General features: G+C 41.4%; 1 protein-coding gene across 1 annotated transcript in view; it reads right to left on the reverse strand.

Annotated features, from left to right (window-relative positions):
• UGT8 (UDP glycosyltransferase 8) overlaps positions 1-20,186 on the reverse strand; it is a 101,893-nt gene that overhangs the window by 61,484 nt on the left and 20,223 nt on the right. The window contains exon 2 of the mRNA XM_055434527.2: positions 3,092-3,915. Within this exon, the coding sequence (XP_055290502.1) occupies positions 3,092-3,913 (822 nt within the window). The 5' untranslated portion in view covers positions 3,914-3,915. The remainder of the gene's footprint in view (positions 1-3,091; positions 3,916-20,186) is intronic.

Below are 20,186 nucleotides of genomic sequence, written 5' to 3' on the forward strand. Positions count from 1 at the left end.
ACCCCTGGGTTGGAAAGATCTCCTGGAGGAGGAAATGGCAACCCATTCCAAAATTCTTGCCTGGAGAATCCCAGCAATAGAGGAGTCTGGTGGGCCATAGTCTCAGAGGGCCATAGTCTAACAGGATGCAAAAAGTCAGACATGACTGAGCACACACACACAATATACTTATCTAGGTTCACATACATAACACATACTCATGCCAGATGTGTATATCTCTGAGTGTGACATCTAACTGTCAGAGCCAAAGCAATAATTGTAAATAAGGAGCACATATTCAAAAGAATTACAAAATGCCCAGAGAGGAAAAAAAGAACAGTTCAGTTCAGTTCAGTCGCTCAGTCGTGTCCGACTCTTTGCGACCCCATGAATGACAGCACGCCAGGCCTCCCTGTGCATCACCAACTCCCGGAGTTCACTCAAACTCATGTCCATCGAGTCGGTGATGCCATCCAGCCATCTCATTCTCTGTCGTCCCCATCTCCTCCCACCCCCAATCCTTCCCAGCATCAGAGTCTTCTACAGTGAGTCAACTCGTCACATGAGGTGGCCAAAGTATTGGAGTTTCAGCTTTAGGGAAGCCCACAAATTGGGTCAAACCAGTGCCAAACTAGAAATCATGGCAAGACAGAAAACATCCTGGGTAATAACATTATAGGAAGTTCCAAAAACCACACAAAAGATGCTTTTAAAGTAAAATAAAGTATACACTAACCCAGTTTATCTGCATGGTATATGTTCCAAGACCCCCAGTGGATGCTTGAAATCTTAAATATACACCATGCTCTTTCCTACACATACATACCGATGATGAAGTCTAATTTACAAATCAGGCACAGTAGGGTATCAATAATATTAACTAAAAATGAAATGGATCACAATACACTGCAATAGACATCATATGGATGTGGTTTCTCCCAATATCTTATTGGGCTCTATTCTCCCTTCGTGTGACGACATGAGATGAGACACGGTCAGATGGAGTAAGGCTGAATGACACACACGTTACGACACAGAGTTAGGCTACAGTGGGAGGGTCATCTGCTCCAGGTGACCCTGGATCACGGAGCCATGATGATGTCATTGGCAGGAGGTCAGCAGCAGACCACGTGGATGGATGGGGATTCAGGGCAGCATGGAGCAGGACCGAGCTGGACCATGTAAGATATCATACTTCACTACTCAAAACAATGTACAATTTAAAACTTACAAATTGCTGATTTATGGAATGTTCCAATTAATATTTTCATACTATGGTTGATCAAGGATGACTGATAAGGAAGGACTACTGCAATGAAACCATAAGGACCCATGCTATTTTGCTAAGCATACAACAGTGTTCTGTACTTACAGTTCAAGCTGCTACAATACAGGAAAAATGAACATCACTAATTCCTTCTTCCGTATAAAGAGGGGAGACAGTATTCAAACAAAAATTCAAAGGAACAGGCAAAATGGCAGTGCTCTGGCTGGGAAAAGATGAAGACTTGAAGGGAGCAGGGCTGATATGCCTGACATTAGGAATGGTTCAGTTCAGGTGGAGATAATCTTGGTTCCGGGACTTTCAGAAGCTATTCCTGAAGTTTGATTTTAGATACCGATGGCATCACCGACTCTGTGGACATGAGTTTGAGTGTACTCCGGGAGTTGGTGATGGACAGGGAGGCCTGGCGTGCTGTGATTCATGGGGTCGCGGAGAGTCGGACACGACTGAGCGACTGAACTGAACTGAACTGAACTGAGGAAGGGGGTAGTACATCACACAGTGACTCTGAAAGAGACTAATTAAATTTTCAAAGTGGGCTTGATAATGGCTGAGACAGCCTGAGGTTAACATTTCTCCTTACAGCTGGCATCAGAAAGAACAACAGCTCGCTCTCACTGACTTCAACAGCGGGAATCTAGGGTTTACGGATCAAAGATCTGGCACGTTCTATCTCTTCATGTTACATGAAATATATCGAAGTGTTATTTATTAAATGTGCTTCTAATGCAGGTGGGAGAGAAATCTACAGGCTATATATCCCAATCACCTTATTTCCCCAAGGGAAAATTCTGCCCAGAGATTGTGCTTATGTGACACCTATAGGAGAAAATCTAGACTGACTCTTCATGAAGACTCTGGCAGATTTCTTTAAATGCAGTGATCAGAGTTGGAAATGAACACTTTGACTGTTGTTGTGAGTGACTGCTTTAAGAATTTTAACAGTAGAAACTGTTGCAGTAGAGAAAAACATAGAACAGGCCCTAACACTTCTGATAAATGCCATCAAAGGTTGAGTTTAAACCCAGAGTCAACCTGAGGCCGGAAATTCCCCCGCAACAACAGATATGCATTATGGCTCCTACAGGTTTTGAAATACCTAATTGAAAAAAAAAAAAAAAAAGCCAAACTAGGATGAAGAATAGAACACAAGTGAATTTGCTGACAGCTCAGCCAGAAAGAAGAAATTAGGTTTGACTTGGAGAATAAACAGGTTTTGTTAAAATGTAATTAATTCCATCTCTGACATGAAATCACAGTGAGACATGACTTCTTTAAATAGTTTTACTACCTTAAAATCAGCATCCTAGTCTGATGGAAGTTACTACCTCATTTTCATTGTTGGACATAAACTTTTTAGTGGTCATGACTGCTCAATGAAGAACCACTACTAACATTGTTCTACTTATTGAGTTCACAGGACCTAACCTGGACGGAGAGACTTGTGTTTGTGCTTTCTGGGGGTGATCAGAAGGAACACTGTGTTTAATTAAAAGTGAAATCACTTACACTCATTAAAATGAACTATCTAACTCCATTCCTCTCAGAGTTATAGCTTAATCAAAAATCTAATTCTCAGAGAGTCTACTGACCATATGGCATAGTGGACTCTTGGTGTTACGGAAATGCTCATTCAAAGCAGGAATGCGCTCCAGAGGAGTGGGGCACCCACAAATAAAAAGACCTTGGCAGGCTCTGTGTCTTAACCACTTTTTAGAATAGCATCTATTATCCAACAATACCCAATCCTCTCTCTTCTAAAAATCCAAACTGGCAAATTGACATTTATATTAAAAAAAGATTACCAAGGAGTTCAGCAAACCTTACTTCTGGTAGTGGGCTGGCCGGTTTGGTTAGGATTCCTCCTACATAAACAACATTAGGCAGGGTGGGTCTCGGGAACTCCAGGGCTACGTCTGTACACAGCATCCACAAGCTGGACCCATGGACCAAGTCATACATGGACTTCTCCGGCAGCAGGTTGTACTTCTGCATGATCCGTTCATATTTGGGAAGAACCAGAAAGCTGATCCCTATTCTGGAAATGAGGTAAACGCCGGTGTTTTTCATCCTTTGCAGCAGGTTCATGTGGTCTGTGAGGAGTGAGTTAAACTCTGGGACGTAAGCCAGGGGTGCAGGAGCGCCCACTTCAGCAGGATACCAAAGGCCGGTTGAAAATACAGCATATTTAACCCCCAAGAGATGAGCTATGACAAATCCACACATGTCATTAGGGTCCACCAGCAGCAGGTCAAACTTCTCCTTTTTTAGACCCTGAATCAGGGCATGGTTGCCAACCATCATGTCACAGTTCTTGGTATAGTGATCCAGTATGTCAAACAGTTCGATTGCTGTCAATCTCCCAGAGAAAATATTCCGCATTTTGGACTGCAGGAAAGCATCCGAGGTGGTACTGTTAAAGATCCCTGGGTAGCGCTGGAGGCTGTAGTGATTAGATGGCGCGATGTCTCTGCCTTCAGAGAGGAGGAACACTGTGTGGTGGCCTCTCTCGTGCAAGGCCGAGGCTAGTGTCTTGAAAATGTACATATGGCTTTCGAACATAATTGGCGGCACGATGATGATTTTGGCAGCCTTGGCTATCCCAACAGCACTCCACAGGAGCATGAAATACGGAGTGTAAGACTTCATAGCTGAAATGACAACCAGAAAACTGCTTAAAACAGACTGCAATCCTCACCATTCAAAACCATCACAGAGATGCTTTTTCACAGGATCTGATGATCCAGTACTTTGCCTAAGGATGGCTTTAAAAAATTACCCCAGTATATGCTCTGCCTCTTCATTTCTGAAAGGTGTCTCTTAAAATATAGAATTGACAGTAAGACTGGCATAAATTGAAATATATTTAAAGTGTATCAGCTTTGGAACAATAGAGAATTCATTTTTGTTTAATTTGAAATGAATCCTGTAAGACTGAATTTGAAAAGAAAACTCTCTTCATTGAATAAGAGCTATAAGCCATCTATGAAACACTTGTTTATCTTCTAATTGAACATCAATGTTAATCCCAGGAAGAAGAGCCAAGACTTCTTATTTTGGGGTCTATCAGCATGTATGTCTCTTTTTAAATCATTTTATCACAGCAGTAACATTCCCCAATTATGAATAAAGCATACCAAAGAAAGATTATGTATCAGAAAAAATCATTCTTTCAAGTAGTAATTCTATAGAAAATAAGTTTTTCCACAGGAGAAAAAAATGACCTTTAATGTGACTTTCTCCTTTATCTAAATATCCTTAAGTATCCTGGCCAACTCTGTTTATGTATTTATATCAGTTTGCTGACGCATTTCAGGGCATTATCTAAGAGAGAAACCTTTAATACAGAAGTTCAAGAGGGTTAACTGGATCTCAGTAAATACTTGTGAAAGAGACGGCTGGTGAGTGACTGTGTCCTTGACTACACTTCCTGTGTTGTACTTGTAACTCAGGTGCAAAGGACAAGTGCACAGGATGGCTAATGTTTCTTCCACTCTTCTGCTTTAATAAAGAATATACAATAGTTAGAATCACCTTCTACCATTTTTTAGAAATACCTATGTGGGCCACTGAATATGGAAACTTGCCCTACCTACCCAATATAATTTACATTTAGATTCTAAATTAGCCTCCAAATAGGGAAAGACCTAAACAATAATTACCCATGAGCAACGGACTTTTCTCCTTCAAAGAACAACTCAAAATAGATTTATATGCAATCACCAAATCAATATCTGTGTCTACCCATCATATATTAACATCCTGCTTGTACAAATTCCTGCCATTTAACACAGTTTAAACAACTATACCTTCTCAACATTCAAACACTGCAAGAAACCTAAAAAAAGAAGAAATCAATAGCAGGCAAACGATAGATTCTTCCAATACCAAGATTAAACTATAAAATATATCTCCAGATACTTTTCAAACCAATTCCAAATGATACTATATCATTAAGTTATCATTACTATAACAGTAAACTGAAATAATATGTGTTATAAACATATGAAAGCCCATGTTAAATGTTGCCTGAATTAATGTGAGGCCTTTAAAAAAATAATTTGGAGCAAACACTGTTTCTATAGCAATGAAGTTTATTCTATAATTACAATGTCAATGAAAGGAGAAAATTAAGTAGCCAATCTTGGAACAAACCTTCCAGGTCTTTATTCTCCTGTGTTGTCTCTCCAAATGTGGCTTTCTGGTATACCCTTCTGCCAATGGTGGTTGGGGTTTAGTCACTAAGTCGCATCCAACTCTTATGACCTAGCAATTGTAGCCTGTCAGGCTCCTCTGTCCATGGGCTTTCCCAAGCAAGAAAACTGGAGTGGGTTGCCATTTCCTTCTCCAGCTTATTTTCCCAACCCAGGGATCAAACCTGGTTCTCCTACTTTGCAGGCAAATTCTTTACCAACTGAGCCACCAGTGAAGACCAGCCTTCTGCTCTTGTCAAAAGAGGAAACAAATTAGGAATTTTAAATAGACAAGTTATTAATTCTAAGGATGAGATCTATGCAGAAAAGTTATTTCCGCTGAACTGCCCACTGCTGTGACTAATAGGGCCTGTTACTACTGGCATGTCCAAGAAGACCAACAGCATGATGGACCGATGTTAGGCAACTGCTCTGCCAACTGTATTTCGCATTTAGCTGAGCAGATGGTGAGCATACTCAGCTCCTTCAGCTGTATTTATAACTGTTACTTTAACATAAATCACTAAGAAACAAAAGATAACAGTAGGAAATCACTGCATTTCTTAATTTTTTCTTTTAGTATTTTAGTAATTACTGCAAAGTAAAAAGAAATCACACAAAATGACTGTTTAATCACAACTGCTTGTGTTCCAGAACCACACGGTCCAACAGAACTACCTATGATGATGAAAATGGTCTATCTCCTAACCATCCAATATGGGAGCCTCTGTTGAGCAATTCCAATGTGATTAGTGTGACTGCTGCTGCTGCTAAGTCAATTCAGTCGTGTCTGACTCTGTGTGACCCCACAGACAGAAGCCCACCAGGCTCCCCCGTCCCTGGGATTCTCCAGGCAAGAACACTGGAGTGGGTTGCCATTTCCTTCTCCAATGTGTGAAAGTGAAAAGTGAAAGTGAAGTCGCTCAGTCGTGTCCGACTCTTAGCGACCCCATGGACTGCAGCCTACCAGGCACCTCCATCCATGGGATTTTCTAGGCCAGAGTAATGGAGTGGCTTGCCATTGTCTTCTCCGTAGTGTGACTGAGGAACTTCTAAACTAGCATTGTACTACACGTGTATGTGTGTTAGTCACTTAGTCATATCCGACTCTGCAACCTCATGGACTGTAGCCCAGCAGGATCCTCTGTCCATGGGATTTCCCAGGCAAGAATATTCGAGTGGGTAGCCATTCCCTTCTACAGGGGATCTTTCTGACCCAGAAATTGAACCTGGGTCTCCTGCATTGCAGGCAGATACTTGACCATCTAGGCACATAGACTCTGTACATGTAAATTATAAAACTATTCAGAAATGCCAATATTCATATGGTAAAACTTCTTCTAAAAATAATGTCTATTAGGTCATCATATGTCTTCATGAAAAAGAACTGATTAGCAGCAAAGAAGCATCATTTGCACAAGGGCGTCATTCACTATTAAAATACAAAGTTAATTATGAAGGATTACAACAGCACTTTAATCTCACAAATATCACCGTTATGGATAACAGAATGACTAATACAACTACCAATAAATGGTATGATCCTTGCTAGTCCAGAAATATCACAATGTGTCAACTTAAAAGTTGGACTTCATTAATATTAAAATCTTCTCTGAGAGAGATAATATCAAGAGAATGAAAAGATAGGCAACACACTAGAAGAAACATTTGCAAAATACATATATATAAAAAGGATTGCTACCAAGATATGTAAGGAACGAACTCAAATCTCAATAAAAAAAAAAAACCTGATTTAAAGGAGCTAAAGATCTTAATTAAATTGCTTATTTAACTTATATGCAGAGTACATCATAAGGAACGCTGGGCTGGAAGAAGCACAAGCTGGAATCAAGATTGCCTGGAGAAATATCAATAACCTCAGATGTGCAGATGACACTACCCTTATGGCAGAAAGTGAAGAGGAACTCAAAAGCCTCTTGATGAAAGTGAAAGAGGAGAGTGAAAAGAGTGGCTTGAAGCTCAACATTCAGAAAACAAAGATCATGGATTCTGGTCCCATCACTTCATGGGAAATAGATGGGAAAACAGTGGAAACAGTGTCAGACTTTATTTTTTGGGTTCCAAAATCACTGCAGATGCTCATTGCAGCCATGAAATTAAAAGACGCTTACTCCCCGAAGGAAAGTTATGACCAACCTAGATAGTATATTTAAAAAGCAGAGACATTACTTTGCCAACCAAGGTCCGTCTAGTCAAGGCTATGGTTTTTCCCGTGGTCATGTATGGATGTGAGAGTTGGACTGTGAAAAAGCTGATCGGCGAAGAATTGATGCTTTTGAACTGTGGTGCTGGAGAAGACTCTTGAGAGTCCCTTGGACTGCAAGGAGATCCCACCAGTCCATTCTAAAGGAGATCAATCGTGGGTGTTCATTGGAAGGACTGATGCTAAAGCTGAAACTCCAATACTTTGGCCACCTCAGGCGACGAGTTGACTCACTGGAAAAGACTCTGATGCTGGGAAGGATTGGGGGCGGAGGAGAAGGGGACGACAGAGAATGAGATGGCTGGATGGCATCACCGACTCGATGGACATGAGTTTGAGTGAGCTCCGGGAGTTGGTGATGGACAGGGAGGCCTGGTGTGCTGTGATTCACGGGGTCGCGGAGAGTCGGACACGACTGAGTGACTGAACTGAACTGAACTGAAAGATCTTAATAGACATCTCACCAAAGAAAATACAGATATGAAGTAAACAGATGAGAAGATGCTCCACATCATATGTCATGAGGGCAATGCAAACTAAAACAATAACGGGGACTTCCTTGGTGACTCAGTGGTAAAGAATCTCCCTGCCAATGCATCTAGGACCATGGGTTCCACCCTGGTCCGAGATCAGAACCACTAAGGCCACGAGTCGCAACTACTGAGCCCGTGCTCCAGAGTCCCGGAGCCACAACGACTGGAGCCCTAACAGCCTGTGCTCCCCAACAAGAGAGGCGACCCCAGTTTGGGCATGAATATTCATAACAGCTTTATCTATAATTGCCAAAACTTGGGAGTAACCAGCACACCACCGAAAGTCAGCGGAATAAATAAAAAACTGTGGTACATCGCTATGGTGGAATATTACTCAGCACTGAAAATAATGAGCTCTCAAGCCATGAAAAGAGAAGGAGGAAATTAAAGTGTATCTTTACTAAATTAAAGAAGCGCGTCTGAAAAGGCTACATATGGTATGATTCCAATTATTTTACCTTCTGTAAAAGGCAAATCTATGGAGACAGTAAAGATATTGGTCATTGCGGATGGTTGCAAGGGAGGAAAGGATGATCAGGTGGAGCACAGGGGATCTTCAGGGCAGTGAAATTATTCTGTAAGACTCTACAATGGTGTATAAATGTCATTATACATTTGCCCAAACCCAGAGACTATCCAAACACCAAGAATGAAACCCATAAAGTAGGGCTCCCCAACCCCTGGGCCGAGAACTGGTACCCGTCCAGGGCGTGTTAGGAACTGGGCCACACCAGGAGGTGAGTGACGGCCCAGTGAGCAGGTGAAGCCTCACCTGCTGCTCCCCATCGCTCACATAACCACCTGAACCATTTCTCCCCACCCTCAGTCCTTGAAAAAAAACATTGGCTTCCATGGGACCAGTCCCTGGTGCCAAAAAGGTTGGGGACCACTGCTGTAAAGTATGGACTTGAAGAGATGCTGAGGGGTAAGTATACGTTCATTGATCATTAACAACGGCCCACTGCGGTGCCAGATGCTGACAATGGAGGAAGGCGTGCACCGGTGCAGGGGGAGGATATGTGCACTTCCTCTGTGCACTTCCTGCTGTGAACCTAAACTGCTCTAAAAAGTAAAGCTTATTATTTTAGGGAACAACTTAAAGCAGCCTGAAAAAATGAAAAGACACACCGAGGAAACCAGAATTGAAAGAGACACATGTACTCCAATGTTCATCACAGCACTGTTTATAATAGCCAGGACATGGAAGCAACCTTGATGTCCATCTGCAGACGAATGGATAAGAAAGCTGTGGTACATATACACAATGAAGTATTCAGTTCAGTTCAGTTCAGTCGCTCAGTCGTGTCCGACTCTCCGTGACCCCATGAATCACAGCACGCCAGGCCTCCCTGTCCATCACCAACTCCTGGAGTTCACTCAAACTCATGTCCACAGGTTCAGTGATGCCATCCAGCCATCTCATTCTCTGTTGTCCCCTTCTCCTCCCGCCCCCAACCTTTCCCAGCATCAGAGTCTTTTCCAGTGAGTCAACTCGTCGCATGAGGTGGCCAAAGTATTGCAGTTTCAGCTTTAGCATTAGTCCTTCCAATGAACACCCAGGATTGATCTCCTTCAGAATGGACTGGTTGGATCTCCTTGCAGTACAAAGGACTCTCAAGAGTCTTCTCCAATACCACAGTTCAAAAGCATCAATTCTTCGGCGATCAGCTTTCTTTACAGTCCAACTCTCACATCCATACATGACCACGGGAAAAACCATAGCCTTGACTAGACGGACCTTGGTTGGCAAAGTAATGTCTCTGCTTTTTAATATACTATCTAGGTTGGTCATAACTTTCCTTTCAAGGAGTAAGCATCTTTGAATTTCATGGCTGCAATCAGCATCCGCAGTGATTTTGGAGCCCCCAAAAATAAAGTCTGACACTGTTTCCACTGTTTTTCCATCTATTTCCCATGAAGTGATGGGACCAGATGCCATGATCTTTGTTTTCTTTTTTTATTATTATTATTTTATTATTTTTTTATGATCTTTGTTTTCTGAATGTTGAGCTTCACGCCAACCTTTTCACTCTCCTCTTTCACTTTCATCAAGAGGCTTTTTAGTTCCTCTTCACTTTCTGCCATAAGGGTAGTGTCATCTGCATATCTGAGGTTATTGATATTTCTCCCGGCAATCTTGATTCCAGCTTGTGCTTCTTCCAGCCCAGCATTCCTCATGGTGTATCTGCATATAAGTTAAATAAGCAAGGTGACAATATACAGCCTTGACGTACTCCTTTTCCTATTTGGACTCAGTCTGTTGTTCCATGCACAGTTCTGACTGTTGCTTCCTGACCTGCATACAGGTTTCTCAAGAGGCAGGTCAGGTGGTCTGGGATTCCCATCTCTTTCAGAATGTTCCACAGTTTATTGTGATCCACACAGTCAAAGGCTTTGGCATAGTCAATGAAGCAGAAATAGATGTTTTTCTGGAACTCTCTTGCTTTCTCCATGGTGGCCACAGGACTGGAAAAGGTCAGTCTTCATTCCAATCCCAAAGAAAGGCAATGCCAAAGAATGCTCAAACTACCACACAATTCCACTCATCTCACACGCCAGTAAAGTCATGCTCAAAATTCTCCAAGCCAGGCTTCAGCAATATGTGAACTGTGAACTCCCAGATATTCAAGCAGGTTTTAGAAAAGGCAGAGGCACCAGAGATCAAATTGCCAACATCCGCTGGATCATGGAGAAAGCAAGAGTTCCAATACAGTATACTAATGCATATATATGGAATTTAGAAAGATGGTAAAGATAATCTGTATGCGAGACAGCAAAAGAGACACAGGTGTATAGAACAGTCTTTTGGACTCTGTGGGAGAAGGCGAGGGTGGGATGATTTGGGACAATGGCATTAAAACATGTACATCATCATATGTGAAATGAATCACCAGTCCAAGTTTGATGCACGATACAGGATGCTTGGGGCTGGTGTACTGGGATGAACCAGAGGGATGGGATGGGGAGGGAGGTGGGAGGGAGCTTCAAGATGGGGAACACATGGACACCCGGGGCAGATTCATATCAATGTATGGCAAAATCAATACAATAATGTAAAGTAATTAGCCTCCAAATAAAACAAATAAATTTTAAAAAAAAGAAAAAGAAAAGAAACCAGACAGTTTTTAAAAAGGGATGTGGAAGCATCAAATGTGATGCAAACATAATTAAATGGAAAATTATACCCTAGAAAAACAACCTGCAACATACATAATAGACATTTAACCTCTATAAGCACTTTCATGAAGCCATTGTTTAAGGCAGGAGAAAGAAGACTGTTACTAACTGCAGACATTTGAAGATACCTTAAATCCCCAACAATTGGAAACTGGTTAAAATAAACCGTGATTCACTCATACAACAGCACCTAAAATAATCCTGTAAAATAATATTTAATAGCATGAAAAGATATTCAAGATTTACTACTGATTAAAAATTACGTTTTTACTATTAGGTTTTAATTAATTAAAAATTAGGTTTTCTATTGATAAAAATCATGACAAATTCTGGGCTGGAGGAAGCATAGGCTGGAATCAAGATTGCCAGGAGAAATATCAATAACCTCAAACATGCAGATGACACCACCCTTATGGCAGAAAGTGAAGAGGAACTCAAAAGCCTCTTGATGAAAGTGAAAGAGGAGAGTGAAAAGGTTGGCTTGAAGCTCAACATTCAGAAAACAAAGATCATGGCATCTGGTCCCATCACTTCACGGAAATTAGATGGGGAAATAGTGGAAACAGTGTCAGACTTTACTTTTCTGGGCTCCAAAATCACTGCAGATGGTAATTGCAGCCATGAAATTAAAAGATGCTTACTCCTTGGAAGGAAAGTTATGACCAACCTAGATAGCATATTAAAAAGAAGAGACATTACTTTGTCAACAAAGGTCCATCTAGTCAAGGCTATGGTTTTTCCAGTGGTCATGTATGGATGAGTTGGACTGTAAAGAAAGCTGAGCGACAAAGAACTGATGTTTTTGAATTGTGGTTGTTGGAGAAGACTCTTGAGAGTCCCTCTGACTACAAGGAGATCCAACCAGTACATCCTCAAGGAGATCAGGCCTGGGTATTCATTGGTAGGACTGATGTTGAAGCTGAAACTCCAATACTTTAGCCACCTGATGCAAATAGCTGACTCGTTAGAAAAGACCCTGATGCTGGGAAAGATTGGGGGCAGGAGGAGAAGGGGACAACAGAGAATGAGATGGATGGATGGCATCACCGACTCAATGGACATGAGTTTGACTGAACTCCGGCAGTTGGTGATAGACAGGGAGGCCTGGCGAGCTGCGGTTCATGGGGTTGCAAAGAGTCGGACACGACTCATAGACTGAACTGAACTGAAAAATTAGGTTACTAATAAGCATTATCATGTAATGTGCTCATGCTCAGTTGCTTAGCCGTGTCCTACTCTGCAACCCCATGGACTGTAGCCCACCAGGCTCCTCTGTCCATGGGACTTTCTAGGCAAGAATGCTGGAGTGGGTTGCCATTCCTCCTCCAGGGAATCTTCCTGACTCAGGGATCAAACTCAAGTCTCTTGCATCACAGGCAAATTTTTTACTGTTGAGCCATTGGTGAAGCCCACCACATGAAGTATCACTTTATATAAGACACATACATATAAATATTATACACAGTAATGATAAGCACCAAAGGCAGGGTTTTTTTCTGGATAGTACAAATTATGAGAGATTTTAATTTAACTTTTTCTAGATTGGTCACATTACTCTTCTCTTAATAAAAATAATGAGTGTTATTTTTAAATAATGTGATAAAAAGATTTCATTCACAGTAAAATACCTTTAAAATTAACTAAAAAACATATATGTTGGCTATTCTAAGTAAGGCAAGTCTTTCCCTGAAGATATACATGAAAAGAATACTAAGCGTACAGCAATATCATATTATTTTAATGGAATACAATACTCTAAAAAAGTCACTCCTTGCCATATGATAAATAGACTGAGTAAATTCATCTCAAAATTCCAGTGAATGGCTTTGTTCTGTCTAGAATTTGTCCAAACTATATCCATATTACAGCATGCTAGAAGGGAGATTTCACTTTTGAAAATGAAACAGTAATGACTTGGGACAGCCAGGGGAAAATTTTGTAATTAAAACACTATCTGGGCCCCTCCTTCAGGGTTGGCCCACCCTCATGCCTCAGGGGTGTACCATCTTTTGTTGACCAAATAAAATTCTGAGCTGTAACCGAGCTGTTAAAATTTAAAAAAACAAACATATACATGTAGCACATATATTCATAATGGAAATGGGATATTACTCAGCCATAAGAGAAACACAAAATAATGCCATTTGCAGCAACATGGATAGACCCAGACATTATCATACTACGTGAAGTAAATCAGAAAGACAAACACCATGACGTCATTCACATGCAGAATTTAAACTATGACACCAAGGAACCCACCTACAGAGCAGAAACAGACTCAGGGACATGGAGAAGAGATCTGTCGTTCCCAAGGGGAGGGGTAGTGGGAGAGGGATGGAGTGGGAGGCTGGGGTTAGCAGATATAAGCTATTATATACCGAATGATAAACAAGGTCTTACTGTACAGCACAGGAAATCATATTTAATATCCTGAGATAAACCACAATGGAAAAGAATATGAAAAAGAATGTGTGTGTGTACATATATATATATATATAACTGAATCTCTTTCTGTGCAGCAGAAATTAATACAACGTTGCATATCAACTATACTTTAATTAAAATTAAAAAAAAAAACACTATGGAACTCATCCAAGAATCTTAATTCAAATCAACGGTGGCCTGTAAGAATTTCTTGAACATAGCATGAGATGAAGACCACAAGTAAATGAGGAAATAACTCACTCAATGTGAAGTATTATAAAATGGCTCTACATGGGAGAAAGAAAATCACTAAAATCTTTACCTCAGACTTTCACCAAAGTAAATCAGACTGATGATTGTCAAAAAAATTTTTTTTCTAATAAAGTCATTAAGAGTGTTGAGCCTTAAATGGTCTCTGGAAAGAAAAAGATAATTTTGAGTATAAAAAAAAAAGGAAAAAAAATCACTATTATTAGATTTTATTACATAATCATTAACTATTTTTGGAATGTTTAGAACATCTGGAGCAGAAGTTTCCAGTCCAGGATGGCTAACTGAACACAGGTGTCTCCAGTCCTTTCTTCCTAAAGCTCCTTTGGAATTACAGTAAAGTCTATTAAAGGGAACAAATACCCCAAATCTCTAAGAAGCGACATGAAGAAGTGAGGGGTGGGCAAGACAACATGCAACAGTGGAATGGAGTTTGGGCGCTGTGTCAGTGATCTGATAAATGCTTATCGAGGGATACAAAAGAATGAAAGAAGTCCCGGCCCAAAACACACAGAGGAGGCTGCAGCAGAGATGAAAATTGCTTCCAGATGGCTGAGAGCTTAAGAGGACACTGCAGGAGCAAGAGATGAAGGGAAAGCACTCTCAGGGAAAAGCAGGGGCTGTTGCATTTACCCCCAAAGGTAGAGATGAAGACCAGTTCTCCAGAAAAAGTGGGCCATCTGCCTAAAGAGGAGTTAGAACTGATGACTAAGGGTAAAGCCCTCCTAACGTTGGCATGTGGTGGAGGCAGAGGGCCCCTCACCCGTGGACCCCAGAGGCAGCACCAGGCGCTAGACATGCCACCCTGCCATGTGCAGTGTGGACTCAACCTCCCAGTCAGTCTTAAGGAGCTCAAAATTTGCAAAATGACTGAAAAAATGAAACTTTTTCATTCATGAAATTAGAAAGGATGTCATTTTTAATAAGTCTCAGTCCCTGCAAAGGTACAAAGTAGTTTAATGCAGCTGGCAAAAATGTGCTTCGTGTTAAGTCATGTCAGTCGTGTCCAATTCTTTGCAACCTTATGAACTGTAGCATGCCACACTCCTCTGTCCATGGAATTTCCGAGGAAAGAATACTGGAGTGGGTTGCCATTTCCTTCTCCAGAGGATCTTCTCAACGGAGAGAATGAACCCATGTCTTGCATTGTCAGGCAGATTCTTTACTACCCAGTTCAGTTCAGATGCTCAGTTGTGTCCTACTCTTTGCAATCCCATGGACTGCAGCATGCCAGGCCTCCCTGTCCATCGCCAACTCTCGGATTTTACTCAAACTCATGTCCATTGAGTCAGTGATGCCATCCAACCATCTCATCCTCTGTTGTCCCCTTCTCCTCCTGCCTTCAATCTTTCCCAGCATCAGGGTCTTCTCAAATGAGTCAGTTCTTCACATCAGGTATTGGAGTTTCAGCTTCAGCATCAGTCCTTCCAATGAATATTCAGGACTGATTTCCTTTAGGATGGACTGGTTGGATCTCCTTGCAGTCCAAGGGATTCTCAAGAGTCTTCTCCAACACCACAGTTCAAAAGCATCAATTCTTCGGTGCTCAGCTTTCTTTGTAGTCCAACTCTCACATCCATACATGACTCCTGGAAAAACCGTAGCCTTGACTAGACAGACCTTTGTTGGCAAAGTCATGTCTCTGCTTTTTAATATGCTGTATAGGTAGGTCATAACTTTCCTTACAAAGAGCAAGCGTTTTTTAATTTAATGGCTGCAGTCACCATCTGCAGTGATTTTGAAGCCTCCCCAAAATAAAGTCTGCCACTGTTTCCACTGCTTCCCCAATTATTTGCCATGAAGTGATGGGACCAGGTGCCATGATCTTAGTTTTCTGAATGTTGAACTTTAAGCCAACTCTTTCACTCTCCTCTTTCACTTTCATCAAGAGGCTCTTTAGTTCTTCTTCACTTTCTGCCATAAGGGTGGTGTCATCTGCACATCTGAGTTTATTGATATTTCTCCCAGCAATCTTGATTCCAGCTTGTGCTTCATCCAGCCCAGAGTTTCTCATGATGTACTCTGCATATAAGTTAAATAAGCAGGGTGACAATATACAGCCTTGATGTACTCCTTTTCTTATTTGGAACCAGTCTGTTGTTCCATGTCCAGTTCTAACTGTTGCTTCCTGACCTGCATACAGATTTCCCAAGAGGCAGGTCAGGTGACTTGGTATTCCCATCTCTTTAAGAATGTTCCACAGTTTATTGTGATCCACACAGTCAAAGGCTTTGGCATAGTCAATAAAGCAGAAGTAGATATTTTTCTGGAGCTCTCTTGCTTTTTCGATGATCCAACAGAGGTAAGCAATTTGATCTCTGGTTCCTCTGCCTTTTCTAAAACCAGCTTGAACATCTGGAAGTTCACGGTTCACGTACTGTTGAAACCTGACTTGGAGAATGTTGAGCATGACTTTACTAGTGTGTGAGATGAGTGCAATTGTGCGGTAGTTTGAGCATTCTTTGGCATTGCCTTTCTTTGGGATTGGAATGAAAACTGACCTTTTCCAGTCCTGTAATACTGCTGCTGCTGCTGCTAAGTCACTTCGGTCGTGTCCGACTCTGTGTGACCCCATAGACGGAAGCCCACCATGCTCCCCCGTCCCTGGGATTCTCCAGGCAAGAACACCGGAGCGGGCTGCCATTTCCTTCTCCAATGTGTGAAAGTGAAAAGTGAAAGTGAAGTCACTCAGTCGTGTCTGACCCTTAGCGACCCCACGGACTGCAGCCTACCAGGCTCCTCCATCCATGGGATTTTCCAGGCAAGAGTACTGGAGTGGCTTGCCATTGCCTTCTCCGTGTAATACTAGTGCCATGTAGAAATTTAAATAGGCATAAATGTTTTGAAAAACAACTGGCGCATTATTTTACATTTATGAAACGATCCGAAATCAGAATTGCCAACATGTATCTACAAAGATATTCTCTGCATTCACTTCTGACAGCTAACAGCCAGAAACCACTAAGAAGCCAGCAGTAAAGGATTGATCAAAGTATAGCGCATTTTATAAAGGAATGGTATGGGGTGGGAGGTAGGGGGGAGGTTCAAGAGGGAGGAGACATATGCATACCTATGGTTGATTCATGTTGCTTTATGGCAGAAACCATCACAATTTAATTTTGTAAAGCAAGTATCCTTCAATTAAAAATAAATTAATTTGAAAAAGTATAGCATATTTTACTATGGAAAACTCTAGCACTATCAAAAACCATGTTTTTAAAAATGATTTTAATTTGAGAAAATGCTTATAATGTAAGAAAGCAAGAAACAGAATGTATATATATATATACATATATGCACTTTCCAGGTATTTCAGTGGCAAAGAATCTGTCTGCCAATGCAGGAGATGCAGGAGACATGGGTTCAATCCCTGGGTTGGGAAGATCCCCCAGAATAGGAAATGGGAACCCACTCGAGTATTCTTGCCTAGAAAACACCATGGACAGAGGAACCAGGCATGCTACAGTCCATGGAGTCACAGGGAGTTGACACAACTGAGCACACACACGCATACACATATATATGTATACATAAAATGATTACAGGGCTTCCCTGGTGACAGAGAAGGTAAAGGATCTGCCTGCAGTGCAGGAGACCTGGGTTTGATTCCTGGGTCGGGAAGATCCCCTGGAGAAGAGAATGGTAACCTACTCCAGTATTCTTGCCTGGAGAATTCCATGTACAGAGGAGCTCGGTGGGCAATGAGGTCCATGGGGTCGGAAAGAATCGGACACAACTGAGCAACAACCACTTTTACTTTCACTTTCAAAATGATTATAGTAACAACAAAGTAAATATCAAAACTCTTATCAGTAGTAAATTTGGATTGTCAGATTGAGTGATTTTGTCTCACTTTTCTAGTTATATATTTCCGGACTTCTGAAGGTTTCCACCAAGAATACATAATATTTATACCATACTCATTCAACGCACATGCCACTTGAGCATGTCTTACTCTCATTTTCCCCCTGGAGTCAAGTGTGTTAAAACATCAGTCTCTATTTATCGGACTCCACTTATTTCCTTTGGGAAATAATAACTCTGATTGCAGTCTACCACGGACTCCACCACAACTCTGCCTGAACACTCACTGTCAAGGGCACTAAATATCTTCTGTGTGTGTACTCAGTTGCTCAGCTGTGTCCAATTCTTTGTGACTCCATGGGCTGTAGTCTGCCAGGCTCCTCTGTCTGTGAAATTTTTCAAACAAGAATACTGAAGTGGGTTGCCATTTCCTCCTCCAGGGGATCCTCCCAAACCAGGGATTGAAACCTCATCTCCCATGTCTCCTGGATTGGTAGGCAAATTCTTTATCACTGCACCACCAGGGAAGCCAAACTACCTCCTAATAGTCACTGAAATGCCTTTCTTTCCAGGTACTTATCTGACTAGGCTTCTCTTTCACATGAGATACTACTGAGCCCTTACCTGCTCCAAATTCTCTCTTGGCTTCTGAGATGCAACTATTACTTGACTGCACCGCACTGCCAGAATACTGACGAAAATCCCAAATTCAAAGCCTTTAAACAAACTCTCAATCCCCAACCCAGGGATGGAACCCAGGTCTCCCGCACTGCAGACAAATTCTTTACCATCTGAGCCACGAGGGCAGCCCCAATGGACATGAGTCTGAGCAAACCCTTGGAGAGAGTGAAGAAGAGGAGTCTGGTGTGCTGCAGTCCATGGGTCACAAAGAGTTGGACACGACTTAGTGACTGAACACAACAAAACATATTTCTTGTTGCCTATCAGTCCACCCTTCCTTCTTTATATAAAATTTTTATATAAAAATTATTTCTAGGGCCGTATTCAAGATAAGAAACAATGCTAGTCTTAATAAGTGTGCCCACCCCTCACCATATGAAAACCATTTAACATTTAAGTATGAATTAATTTGGGCAAAACAACAAGAATATCTGGGTGTACCTATGTGTGAGAATGTGTTAGTCGCTCAGTTGTGTCCAACTCTTTGTGACCCCATGGATTGTAGCCCATCAGGCTCCTCTGCCATGGAATTCTCCTACATGTTGCCTCTATAAAACACTCATTTGCAAAAGTGATCCCTGCAAGACCCCATAAATGTCTATAAACCCCTTAAGAGCACCAGAAAAAATTAATTATTAATAGCTATCTTTTCTTCCTGCTCCTAAGCAACAATGGTTAACAAAGGCAGAAATTTCACACAAGAACACCCCATCATATCACTAAGATTTTAAAAGATAAGCAACAGACTTTATAAATCCATATTGCTCACACTTTCTCAAATATCAGAGCATAACACCATGCTAGACCTCCAGCAACCTTTCTATTTCCATCTACTTATTTAAAAAGAAAAAAGGAGGGTGTATCACTTTTGACCACTTGAAAGAATCATTTCTCTGTTGTTTTTTTTTTTTCTATTTGAAGTTGGATCATTAATAACTCTGAACTAAACATACATGAGGATGAACTATATAGGAAAAAAATATGAAAAACACATAAAACAAAATTAGAACTCAGGTTTTGACAGCCTATCATCCGAGCAGCTCAACAATTCATAGTCTAACATTCTAAACAAGAATTAATCAAAATCTTTTAGTGATAACAGAAAAACAAGGGCTAAAAGACTCTGATGCTGGGAGGGATTGGGGGCACGAGGAGAAGGGGATGACAGAGAACGAGATGGCTGAATGGCATCACCGACTCGATGGAGGTGAGTTTGAGTGAACTCCGGGAGTTGGTGATGGACAGGGAGGCCTGGCGTGCTGTGATTCATGGGGTTGCAATGAGTCGGACATGACTGGCGACTGAACTGAACTGAACTGAACTGAATGGGAAATTTAAGATCATGTCTGTACTCGGTGAATTGGGCTATTTAGAAAAGCAAAGTGAGTGATTTAGTCATCAACGCAGATCATATAGTCTAGCAAGCTGCGTAGCAGAATTTCTTCATGCTTTTAAGTTTCCTTGGCATTGAGGATTATGTGGAAGGCAATAAGAAGAGAATATGTGTCAATCATGACTGCCACCACAGGTTGACCGTGGTACTATATAAAATACTGTCAAGTAATTCCATTCTCTTCTAAGCACCTTCTACAAGTTAAGCCTCAGAAAATGCCATC

This window comes from Moschus berezovskii, chromosome 5 (genome assembly GCF_049115385.1).
Source record: "Moschus berezovskii isolate FMDL1 chromosome 5, NW_MosBer_1.0, whole genome shotgun sequence".
NCBI classification, from domain to species: Eukaryota; Metazoa; Chordata; class Mammalia; order Artiodactyla; family Moschidae; genus Moschus; species Moschus berezovskii.